At 46.0% G+C, this 12,742-nt stretch overlaps 1 protein-coding gene across 1 annotated transcript; it reads left to right on the top strand.

The window, feature by feature from the left end:
- The first annotated feature begins 1,313 nt into the window (after positions 1–1,313).
- LOC115078643 (rhomboid-related protein 4-like) lies at positions 1,314–12,319 on the top strand. Its single transcript, XM_029581586.1, has 3 exons — positions 1,314–2,045; positions 6,821–6,941; positions 11,992–12,319. Exons 1-3 carry the CDS (start codon positions 1,676–1,678, stop codon positions 12,251–12,253), a joined length of 753 nt encoding a protein of 250 aa, XP_029437446.1. The 5' UTR covers positions 1,314–1,675; the 3' UTR covers positions 12,254–12,319.
- Positions 12,320–12,742: the final 423 nt, after the last annotated feature.

Here is a 12,742-nt window from a genome sequence, read left to right as displayed (position 1 = left end):
CAGGCAGAGGTCGAAGCAAGCAGCGTTCAGGCAGAGACAGATAACAAGCTAAGGTCAAGCATGAGAGCTCAGTCTGAGAGGAAGCAAATGATCAAGGCAAGGAGAAGAGGCAAGCAAGAGCAAGGCAAGGGCAGCAGGAGGGGACACAGATGGAAGCAGGAAGACAGGAGGCATATGCAGGATCAGGAACAATGGAGTAGCAATATCCACTGAAGAGCAAGCGGACCTGTTGTCGAGGTGCTGGCTGGTTGCAAGGGACTTCTTTAAATACTCATGCAGGCTGTGATGTCATCAACCAGCACCACAGGAAGTCCCGGCAGGGCGACCTATAAAAGAAATCCAGAGCTACAGGAAGTTCCGCCATATTGTTTGGATGCAGCATGATGTTGAAGAGTTACACAGTCCACTAGCAAATTAGACAGGAATTTTCCATTTTCTTTTTTTTTTTTTTGTAGAACTGAAAAGTTCTGTTTGAGTGGCAAAAAAAAAAAAAAAAAGAAATGAGGCAGTGTAGAGAGGACAAGGTCCCAAAAAGTTGAAAAATGTTAGAGAACAATTGAGACACATCCATGCAGCTCCTCAGATGAAGAAAGACTGAATGACTCACAGGGCAGCATATGTGCATGGGAACTTGTGTACATACTCAGTAAAGTATTTACTGAGCTCTGAAAGCTGGGTCCATGTCAGTGCTATCAGATGGCATCTCATATACTGTCTAATTCATGCCTTCTTGTCAATGGAGAAAGTTGGTTTGCTAAGATCTTCATTTTCTAAATCTATGTTGTGTAGGGTTGTATAATCTATTCACATCAAAGTACTGCACTATCCTTTATTTCTTTTAGTAGTATTTCCATTGCTCTGCCTAGTACTGAGATTACAGGCTCATCACTCTAATTACTTGCTTCCTCTTTGTTGCCATTTTTGTAGAATGAGACTACATCTGTTCCCTTCCAGTCTCTTGGAATGAGCCATTTATGAAACCTAGGGGCAGAATAGGGCCAGAGAGTTCATTGGCTTGTTAGGATGGGCAGCCTGCATAGTGCTTGATGACATCACAATGCAGCTGTAATGCAACCAAGCTTGAAGCAAATTCATACTGATCAATGGTGGAGTGTACAATGCAGGCCATGTATATGCTAAGCTTGGCAGGAAAAGCCTTACATTCAAAAGCCTATAAAGTAGATTGTGAACAAAGCCAGTAACAGGGGGTTAATTGGAAGGTATAGCTGTAAGGTGAGATGATCCAAGTTTGGCATATGGCATGTTGTTGATATTCTACCATATGCCACACCCCTCCAAGTACCACTGATACTTCAGTATCATTTGGCTAGTCAAGTTTGGAAGGCACACTTGAACACATTCTGGATCCACCGTTTTTTGTTGACAATGCCATCCTGTTCAATGAAAAAGCAGCTGATTATTTAGAGTTGGAACATGCCTTACCAGAGCTGCAATAACCAGAGAAGGAAGGTTTTGTGAAGATGGTCAAGTTGTTTTCTAGGCATGTCCTCAGAGATGTGGAAGAGGAAATCACTTTAGCTGGAAGAACTTTTTCATCCTTGGTTCTGAAACTAACCTGGCTGCAGTGGAAGTCTTCTTCTGAACTGATGCATAGCACCAATCTGTTCTTCAGAAGGGGAAGCCAAGACTGAGGTCATCTGTGAAGGGTGGGAGAATGGCAGTTGGCAGAATCCCCATCGTCACATTAGCTGTGATAACCCTAGCCATTACCCTGTACCTCCATCCTCTGAAGGCCCACAGTGACATCTGTCTGAGCGTGGATGCGGTATGGAACCACAGACAATGGCTGCGGCTCCTCCTTGCTCCCTTCCATCACCTCAATACCTGCCATCTGGTGTTAAACATGATCTCATTTTTCCTGACTGGCTGGTACATAGAATGGAGCCTGGGCAGTGGCTGGGCTGGGTATATGTTTGGCACCTTTTCTATCTTGGTTGGGTTTGTGTACCTGCTCCTGAACTTAGTACTGGCCTATACTCTGGAGGACCCATCTTACATGATGCACTGTGCCATTGGATTCTCAGGTAGGCAACAAAAGGGAAGACTCGTGAGAGGGGAGGTGGGAAAAGGACAGGGAAAACAATGAGGGCTGTGCATGATTGACATCCTGGTAAAATTGGATGGGAAGGACTCTCATAGAGGAGAATGCCCAATAAGCTCCAGCTGGGAAGGAGTAATAAGATAGGTCTGGTAAGGAAAGGATCCTTGATGAAAGCCAGAAAAGGAGTAAGGACAGAGATCTAAGGGAGGGTCCCTGATGACAGGTGAAAGAGAAAGGCTGCATAGATGTTATTATAAGATATGCAATATGGTACATATCTTACTATTTTACACTTACAATATATAATAAAAGCATTATTTAAAGTGTATTTTTGTATAACTATTTTATACTTTCAAATGGCACTGTGTGAATGTTGATTTTATGATATGTATAACGGTTTTATTTGTAAAATTGTGTTGTAACCTATGTCATCCTATGGATTTATGTGGATGGTTTGACCTCCTCGCCTTCTGATTTGTGTAATCTATGTCATACATTTGGCAGATACTGGGAATTTTGTGACTCACTTAGACCTTTGTTGAGACTGGGCATGTAAGAAAATATAACTAAGTAAATAAATAAACAAACTGTATGCAAGTCGCATTAAAGTCGATATTCAGTGCTACTTAGGTTCCAATGTAGCCAGTTAAGTGGTGCTGTATGAATATTTGGCCATGCTAAGCAACCGTTGCTTGGCTGGCTGCTTATTCAGTAGTGCAGCCGCACAATTGAATATATCCGGCTATCTTAAGTAGTTAGCCGGCTAACTTTAGGACAGCTCTTTGACCCGACCAGACTTAGCCAGGTAGGTCAACCAGCTAACTCTGAATATCAGAGTTAGACGGTTAACTTAGCCGTCTAACTCAAGTCCTCCCAGTTACTGCCCTGGAAAGCCCCTGATTTATCCTTCGAAATTCTAGCTTATTAGCTGGCTAAAGGCTGACCATAGCCAGGCAAGCTATGTAGACAGATAACTTTTCAGTTATCCATCTAAATGGCTTTTGTACATGGACCTCTGACCACCTTCAGGTCTTGCTATGTCTCATGGTTCTGATAGATGGCTAATGGAGGTTTGCATCCTGTATCAGAGTTTTTCAGACTCAGGGGTGCAACCCATTACTGGCCCCATTGTTTTGCAGGGGCTTGAGAAAAAGTGCTGTGGCTTCCTCAGCTTTATACTGTCAACTCACGGCTCTCTGTGGCTGAAACAATCTTTAAAGCACACGGTACTCTCATTCCGTTCTTGCGCTGATTGCCGGGAATGTGAGAATACTACCACGAGCAACTTGCTGGGCAGACAGGATGGACCACTTGGTCTTTATTTGTTGTCATTACTATCAGGTCGATACAGTAAAGTGTGCTCCGTCGGAGCGCACTGTCAGCCTGCTCTGGACGCGTGTTTTCCCTTACCCCTTATTCAGTAAGGGGAGGAAAACACGCGGCCCACCCGCGGCACCTAATAGCACCCTCAACATGCAAATGCATGTTGATGGCCCTATTAGGTATGCGCGCGGGATCCAGTAAGTAAAATGTGCAGCCAAGCCGCACATTTTACTCTAAGAAATTAGCGCCGACCCAAAGGTCGGCGCTAATTTCTTCCGGCGCCAGGAAAGTGCACAGAAAAGCAGTAAAAACTGCTTTTCTGTGCACCCTCCGACATAATATCATAGCGATATTAAGTCGGAGGTCCCCAAAAGTAAAAAAAAGTAAAAAAAATAAAAATAAAAATTTGAATTCGGCCTGCGGCTGTCGGGCCGAAAACCGGACGCTCAATTTTGCCGGCGTCCGGTTTCCGAGCCCGTAGCTGTCAGTGGGCTCGAGAACCGACGCCGGCAAAATTGAGCGTCGGCTGTCAAACCCGCTGACAGCCGCCGCTCCTGACAAAAAGGAGGCGCTAGCGCCTCCTTTTCCCCGTTTTTCCCGCGTCACCTCATTTAAATACTGAATCGCCCGCACCGGCGAAGGGCCGGTGCGCGTGCCGGGAGAGCGGGCGTTCGTCCGCTCTCCCGCGGTCTTACAGTATAGACCTGTATGTTACTTACAAGCACCGTGCAGATCACAGTGACCGAGAGCCACATGCAGCCATGAGTTGACAGCACAGAAGAGCGTAGAATGTGAGTAATGAGGTGGGGGAAGATAAGAGTATGAATAATGGAGAGTAAAGAGAGAGGGGGTAGAGAAAAGGATGTTTACCCACATTACGTGACTTTTGAAAATTGCTACAATATATGCTATTGAATTGTGCACTTAGGGGCGGATTTTAAAAGGAGCGCGAATAGCCTACTTTTGTTTGCGCTCCAGGCGCAAACAAAAGTACGCTGGATTTTAGTAGATACGCGCGGAGCCGCGCGTATCCACTAAAATCCGGGATCGGCGCGCGCAAGGCTATGGATTTTGTATAGCCGGTGCGCGCCGAGCCGCGCAGCCTACCCCCGTTCCCTCCAAGGCCGCTCCGAAATCGGAGCGGCCTCGGAGGGAACTTTCCTTTGCTCTCCCCTCACCTTCCCCTCCCTTCCCCTACCTAACCCACCCGCCCGGCCCTGTCTAAACCCCCCCCCTTACCTTTGTCGGGGGGGCCTCCTGCGCGCCGGGCCGCAACCTGGGGGCGGGTACGGAGGGCGCGGCCACGCCCCCGGACCGCCCCGGGCCATAGCCACGCCCCGTACCCGCCCCCAAAACGCTGCCGACACGCCCCCGAAACGCAGCGACGACCGGGCCCGCCCCCCGACACGCCCCCCTCGGAGAACCCCGGGACTTACGCGAGTCCCGGGGCTCTGCGCGCGCCGGGAGGCCTATGTAAAATAGGCTTCCCGGTGCGCAGGGCCCTGCTCGCGTAAATCCGCCCGGTTTTGGGCGGATTTACGCGAGCAGGGCTTGAAAATCCGCCCCTTAGTGCGCGGGTAAGTGGCTTTTGAAAATTGCTACGATAGTATGTTGCATTTACATTCGGAACTCCTTTGAAAATTCACCCGGTTGTCTTTGTATTTTATTGAATTGTGAAGCACTTTGGCTCCTTTTGGAGGAGAGCAGTATATACTGTAAATATGAAAAGCTGAGAGTGAGCAACTGGGGGGCGTGTTTGAGCAATGACACGAAGGGGGGAGAGCATGAGCAAGAGCAGAGACAGTGAACACACTGTGAACTACCCGCAGACCTGCCATGGCAGTAGCATTTTCATCTTTTGCTCCACACTGGAAGATTATTATCAACAGGCGTGCCCATTCCTTCACATTAATATAGCAACCATGACAGAAAAAGGCCCAATAGTCCATCCAGTCTGCCCAGCAAGTTTCTTATGGTAGCAATTGCCGCTCCGTGCCGGTTACCCCCAAATCTTATGTTAAGGGTAATAATATAAAAAATTAAAACCAAGTAGCTGTCAAACCCGTAACAAAATTACTGCTAACAACATTTTCACGGGGTGAGCAGCCTTGCTTGATAATTCAGACAGTGCTGCTTGAATGTGCTCTGCTTGTGGACTTGGCTGAGGCACCAGTCCTGTGCGTTTCCCCTAATGTCTGCGTATCACTATTCCACCAAACAGAAGTGACCTTTTTCTTGTACATTTATTTCATAATGTGCTTTGAATGGGTTTTGAGTAATATCAATGTCTAATTTTAGTGCCCTTCATCTTTATTTTATGAAACTGTTTGGATCATGGGGTTTAACTGTTTTTCTTCTACTGAGTCCTGAGAAGTAATTTGAAAACCAATGCACCAAATGCATGATGTTACACATTCACACACAACTTCCAAACCATTTTTCCACGCCACCTGCTGTGTCTTCCCTGTTACAGATCATTTTGTTGACTCAGCAGTTGATTCCTGCTCCTTTTCCCCCCCCTCATGACCCTCTGCAATATTGCTAATAAAGATATTGAAAAGAACCAATCAATCATAGCACCAAGCCCTGGGCTGCTCGGGAAGTCATTTAACCGTGAAGCGAATTAACTCTGTTAACCGGTTAACTCTCGTCTTGCTCCCAGATTTGCTAGTTTGTGGAATAGTGTTGAAAAGTGTTACTGAAGCCCAAGCTAGGCCACATCCACTGCACCTCTCTGATCCACTGCTCTGGCCACCAGGCAAGCTTGCGGCTTTGTGAGCGCAGGGGTCCTTTAATTTACGTGCTTCAAGGTGCTTATATTATCTGTTCCTTTAGTAGTGTTTTCACAGCTTTGCCTACTGCTAAAGTCAAAGCCCAGTTACCCACCTCTTCCTTGGCTCCACGGTTGTGGCCTGGCCTGAGAAGCATTATTGCTGTAGCCAAGGAGAGCAGCCTTGACTGTACCTATATTATTCCTAACTCCTTTCCTAACTCCAACATTACTTAACCTCCTCCAATCAACATTCTTCGCTAGTAATAGCATTAATAGCCAATCAACATTCTTCGCTAGTATTAGCATTAATAGCCACCTCTTATAATGTTATTATATATATATATATATATATAATTATTTAATCTTCATTTTCCTTCTTACTCCTAGTTATTGATTCCCTGTTACATGTAACTGCTTTTCTGCACCATTGTTCAAATTGTAAAGTTTATTGCACCCCTGTTTCTTGTGAACCAGCATGATGGGACTACTGTCTTGAATGTTGGTATATAAAAAAAACTTAAATAAATAAATATTAAAGTACCCGAGTGCTGGATCCTATCTCTCTGATTTCTGTGTTAGGTTTATATTTTATTACTAGTCTGTATTCCTATGCCTAGAGTGGATACGATGGTACATTCTATTATCTCCTCCCCATCCTGCAGGCGTCCTTTTCTCTCTGAAGATGGTTCAATATGCCCAGGCTCCAACCCTAGCTGGGTTCCTGCACACCACGCTGCTGCTGTCTTTGCTGGAATGTGTCTTCATCCACCTCTTCTTCTCAAAGTACGACTGCATCGCCATGCCTCAGCTCGTCCTTTACTTAGAGTTGGTTTGTTTTTTTTTTTAAACTGCAGTGGAAAAGGCAAAGGGGAAGTAATATTAAAGAAGAGGAAATTTACTCCTGGGGGAATTCTGTGCAAAAAAATTAAAAATTCTGCAACCAAAACTTGAAAATTCTGCAAAATTCTGCACATTTATTTTTCAAAATAACACAATATTTTTTGCAAATTATTCTGCATTTCAGTGCAATGAGTGTCCCTGGCAACTTGGCTCAGTTGCCAGCAGTGTCAATTGCCGCTGCTGGCAGATGAGGCAAGCTGGCAGGGACTGCTGCAGCTGTTGCTAACCTCTCCACCTGAGTATCCATACCAGAGCCCCTTCACTGCATGGACTCTGATGCAGCTGCACCTCCACCTCCACCTCGGTGGCGTGGAAGTGGTTTCTCTAATGGTTGCATCATGCACTGCCGTGTGGGAGACTTGGGGATGAATCCCCAACATTCTCACTATCTCTCTTACATGATATCAGACATATGCTTTCTCCTCACAATGTTCCATCTGTCACACGACATGTTCTGTCTCCCCACATAAAACTCTCTCTCTCCTCTCTCTCTCAAACACATTCCCCCACTCCCCACTACAGACTCCCAGGTAGAAGACACCTGGGTCCTTTCTTTAGCCTCTCTCTTTCCCCCCTCCCCCTTTCTCTCTTTCCCTTCTCTCTTTCCTGTCCCTTTTCCCCTCCCCTGTTCCCCCCACCTCCCTTCTCTCTCTCTTCTCTCCTCTTTTTTTCCCACTCTTCTTCCGTCCCCCCGTCTTCTCTTTTCCCCTTCCCCCTTCTTTCTTTCTCTCTTCCCCTTCTCTTTCTCCCTTCCCCCTGTTCCCCTCCCTTCTCTCTCTCCCTCTTCTCCTCTTTTCTTTTTCCCCCTCTTCTTTCCCCCTTCCCCCGTCCCCTCTTTCTCCATTCCCCCTCCCCCTTTCTCTCTATTTTCGATTGTTGGGACCTGGTTTTTAGCACGGTACAGCTTGCTAGCCTCGAGCCGCCGGTTCCGTACTGCAATGTGATGCCCCCACTCTCCGTGCGCCACCTGACTTCGCTGTCCCGGTTTGGCCACTGTCCATGCGCGGCATGCTTCTGGTTTTGTTTTGTTTTTTATCCTTTTCTGGTGCGGGAGGAAATCACGAGGCAACGGCAATGGTGCGAGGAAGGGCAGTGAGAGAGGGAATCTGTGCGGCGGTGATGAAATCTAAGAAATCTGCGAGGTGAGGGAGGAAATCTGCGCGAAGGAGGAATTCTGCTCAAATTCTGCATTCCTCAGTAGCGCAGAATTCCCCCAGGAGTAAAAATTAGATGAAAGTGAGGAAATGGCCCATAGGCAAAAAAAAAAAAAGAACCTGGTTCAATCTATATAGATTGCAAATGATGGTTCAGCTTCCAGGCAAATATCTGACAGGTAGGTGCGTGCTAGCAGAGTGTGAGGAAGGAAAGATTCAGAAATCGTTGGCCTACGCATAACAGAACTAATAGACCAAAAGAATTAAACATAGATGGAGACCTCCAAATGCAGCCAGGCTCTATAAATATATGCAATTTGGATTTTTAGCTCACCTTTCCAAATGATGCTAAAGGCATCTTACAGCAATATTTGTATTCAGGTAGAATAAGTCCTTTTTTTGAAAGAGCTCTCTATAAGGGTATCTGAGGCAACAAGAAATAAAGCAACTTAACCAAGATCACAAAGAATTTCAGTGGGGGAGGTGGGATTTGAACCCTGGATTCCTTGGTTCTCAGTCCATTGCTTTAACCATGAGGTCATATCTTTTCTGCCCGTCGGCTTCCAAATGGGGCAGGCAACCCCGGCCCTGAATTTTCGCATTGTCGGAGGTCGCCAGCAAGTCTAAGTATGGGCAGCCCCAGTGCTCCACTATGAGCTGAAAGGCTTCGTCCGCTAGTTTCCACTCTCTTGTGTCCAAGTTCCTCCTGCTGAGAAAGTCAGCTCTGACATTGTCCTTTCCAGCAATGTGAGAGGCAGATATGCCTAGCAGATGTTGCTCCACTGATACCATGAGCACATCTATCTCCTCCGACACTTGATGACTCTAGGTTCTGCCCTGATGATTGATAAAGACCACAGTAATCACATTTTCTGACATTATCCAGATCACCCGATACTCTAGAAGCTTGGTGAACTGCAAGCATGCTAGACAAACCGCCTGAACTTTCGATTGGTTGATGCTCCACTACTGCTCCTCAGCATTCCAGCAACCTTGTACCAACTCCTGACAGTGAGCACCCCCCCCCCCCCCCCCTTCAACCCAGAAGGCTCGCATTTGATGTGAGCACTAACCAATCCAGCATCTTCAAGGAAACTCCCTTCTTGTGATGATCTGCCTGCAACCACCATTGCAACTGAGTGCTCACCTCCAATGGCAGAAGCTTGCCTGCGATTGCAGACTCCAGTGGGAAAGCAACGCACATTGAAGAAATCACATATGAGCTCTTGTCCAGGGAACTACTTCCAATGTGGCCGCCATCAAACCCAGGACCTGTAAATAAGGCCACAGTCAGGCAAGCAGTGCTTATCAGGATGTAAACTTGAGCAATCAACTTTTGAATCTGACTCTGGCAGAAATACTCTGCCCTGCTTCATATCGAAGCAAACATTGAGACACTCCAGCGTCAGATGGCTATAAGCTGCTCTTGCCTAGGTTCAACACCCAGCCTAACTCCCATAGTAAGAAGCTTGCTGCTCTTGGCTCGAATAATTCAGTTGTTCAGATATGGGTGCAATAGAATGTCGTCCTTGTGCAAAAACGCTGCTACCACCACAAAGACCTTTGAGAAGATCCTGGGTGCAATGGTGAGCCCAAAGGTCAAGGTCTGAATCTGGTAATGGCGACCCAGCATGGCAAACCTTAGGAACTGTTGATGTTCCCAATGCAGATATGCCTCCATCAGATCCAGACGTGTGAGGTATTCTCCTGATTGTACTACCATTTATGACGGGGTGCACAGTTTCCATTCGGAAATGAGTAACCCACACATGACAACTGATTCCTTTGAGATCCAGGATGGGTCAAAAGGACCTCTCTTTCTTGGGTACAACAAAATAAATGGTATAGTGGCCTGTATTTTGCTATGATTTGGGAATGGGAATCACAGCCTTCAGGGCTAACATTCTTCTCAATGTAGTGTGCACAGATACCCTCTTCTGAGAGTTGCATGGAGATATGAAGGCATCTGGAGGAAGGAAAATAAATTATAGATCATAGCCATTCCGAATCATAACCAGGGGACCAGATGAAACCAGCCAAGGGCTGCATCTTGCCCTCGGTTCATAGTTTGTAGAACCCTGCTTGAAGACCCTTACCCTTCACTTATAATTCTCTGCCCATTTCTCCCAGTTCCTCACTGATCCTCTGTACCTATCCCAAGTTTTATACCTTGCTCCTCTATCAGTGAAGATCCTTTTTGCCCATTCTAGGCTTCACCAAGTATTCTCTGTGTCCATCCTAAATTTTTTTTGTATTTTCATATTATTTTTATCCCTGCTGGTGGAAGTTGATTTATGCACTCAGTATTCTCTTCTGTGAAGAAATATTTCCTTATGTTGTTCCCGAGTCTCCCTTCAACCTATCATGATCTCTCATCCCATACCTATTTGTACATTATTCATACTCTGTGGTACCTTCTTAGGATTACATGGTAATATACTAATATACAGGCCGATACAGTACATTGTCATTGGACGCGCGTTATCCCTTACCCCTTATTCAGTAAGGGGCGGAAAACGCGCGTCCAACCCACCGAACCTAATAGCACCCTCAACATGCAAATGCATGTTGATGGCCCTAGCAGGTATGCCCGCGCAATTCAGAAAGTAAAATGTGCAGCCAAGCCACACATTTTATTTTCAGAAATTAGCACCTACCCAAAGGTAGACGCTAATTTCTTCTGGCACCAGGAAAGTGCAATTGTATAAGAAATATAACAATATGTGGCAATTATTTACAATATGCACAGTATATATCGTAGAGCGGAGACTGGGATATAGTCGTATGCATAGAAGGAGCGGCGGGTGGGGGCGGATTTATTGGGGAGAGTGGCCCTTGTAGAGCGCAAGGGGAGAGCTCAGAGATAAGATCAGGCGTGATATCTTACTAGTGGTCACACTGTATGGGTAGTAGCCGGGATAGATCCTTGCAGTGTAGGCTGCAATAAGTGGGCAGGCTGCTTGGTTTTATTTTGTCATCTTCTATAGTGGTTACAGATTATGGAGCCGGATGAGAATGGAAAGAAGTATTTGATTAGTGCCAAAGCTTTAGCCTCAACAAATAGCACCCTTTCTCATAATTTGAAAACAAGTAACCCAGAGATTCAGGCTACAAGAATTTCTTTTTCCATTCCCAGAGGACAGATGGGGGGCGGGGGGGGGGGGATGACTCCTGTAGTCGGGGTGATCTTAGCTGGTGAAGTCCTTTCTGCGACGCAGTTCCTATGTAACTCACAGGATGGGTATAGAGTTCCATGGGAAAAGGGAGAGGCTGAGCCAGTCCTGCTTTTACCCCACTGCATGCATGCTGATGTGATTTGGATTGCACCTAGGAAAAACAGAAATTACATCGCGCTAGTCACCTTTGCCAAGTGCTTGGCAGCTGTTGGACACTATCACACTGTTCATTTTCCATGTGATGTTCTTTGACTCAAGCAGCTGAGTCTTACCTTAACAGGATCCCCTCAGGTGGTTAAAAAAAAAAAAAAAGATGAATTAACGTACTGTTTCCAGCTCACCGGTAAAGTCCTTTCCTCAGGAAATATGCTGCTAGCATCACGCTGACTTAAGGCACCGGAGGTGGCATTGAATGAATGAGCAGATCTGGCTTGCTTAGAATAGACAAGGTCGTATTCAGCATGCACCCACAGGCCATAGCTTTCCCATATGCCTCAACCAGGAAGTCAAAAATCAACATTCACTGTGGCAATAGGCCTAAATCTTTTATTGAGTGTATTTTGTGGTGGTAGGTCTAAATCTTTTATTTTGTATATTTATCAGGGCATCATTCTTAGGCCACCTCGCAGGCATTCTCATTGGCCTAGCCTACACACAAGGTCCCTTGCGCACAATGATGGAACTTCTAACCAGCCCGAAGAGTGCAAGAGGTAAGGTCAGCAGGACTCCCACTAAAGCCCACAGAGAAAACAGATGTCATCACAAGGAAAGACGTGCTGGATTGGGTACTACACCGACACTACACCATGGCACCCATATCAATCCCAACAGGGTTTTTCCCCCCGCACTGGCAGAGAGAGGTTAGAATGGCTCGAGATGGAAACTCTTTGCAGATGCTCCAAGATTACGGGTGTATTTCAAATGAGGAGGAGTGACATCCTAGGGTCTTGCTGAAAGTGGGAAGAGAAAGGGTAACAATAAATAAATAAATAAAAAGCTACAGGGAAAACACGGTCTTTCTACAAGTCTGTTAGTAGTAGCAGTGATCAGGTTCTCAGTTCCTCTGGGCAGTTACTGAGTTTGGTTTTACCACAACAAAAAGAAATAGTGCTGAGGAAAAAGGGTAGGAGGGAGCTGGGGAGGGACTGACTACAGGCAAAGACACAGCTGATAATGCAATAGCATCTGGAGTTCAGGCATAAACTCTGCCACAAATTGTTTTTCTTCTTTTCTGGTTTGAGCTCTCTCAAAACAATAGTTGAAATTAGAGAGAGAGAGAAAAAAAAAGGGTAATTACAACAGGCATGAGGCAAGCACCTTCCTCTGTTTATCCACAAACAGCAGGGCCTGCATC

This window comes from Rhinatrema bivittatum, chromosome 16 (genome assembly GCF_901001135.1).
Source record: "Rhinatrema bivittatum chromosome 16, aRhiBiv1.1, whole genome shotgun sequence".
Classification (NCBI taxonomy): Eukaryota; Metazoa; Chordata; class Amphibia; order Gymnophiona; family Rhinatrematidae; genus Rhinatrema; species Rhinatrema bivittatum.
This window is presented reverse-complemented; position numbering and strand designations above follow the sequence as displayed.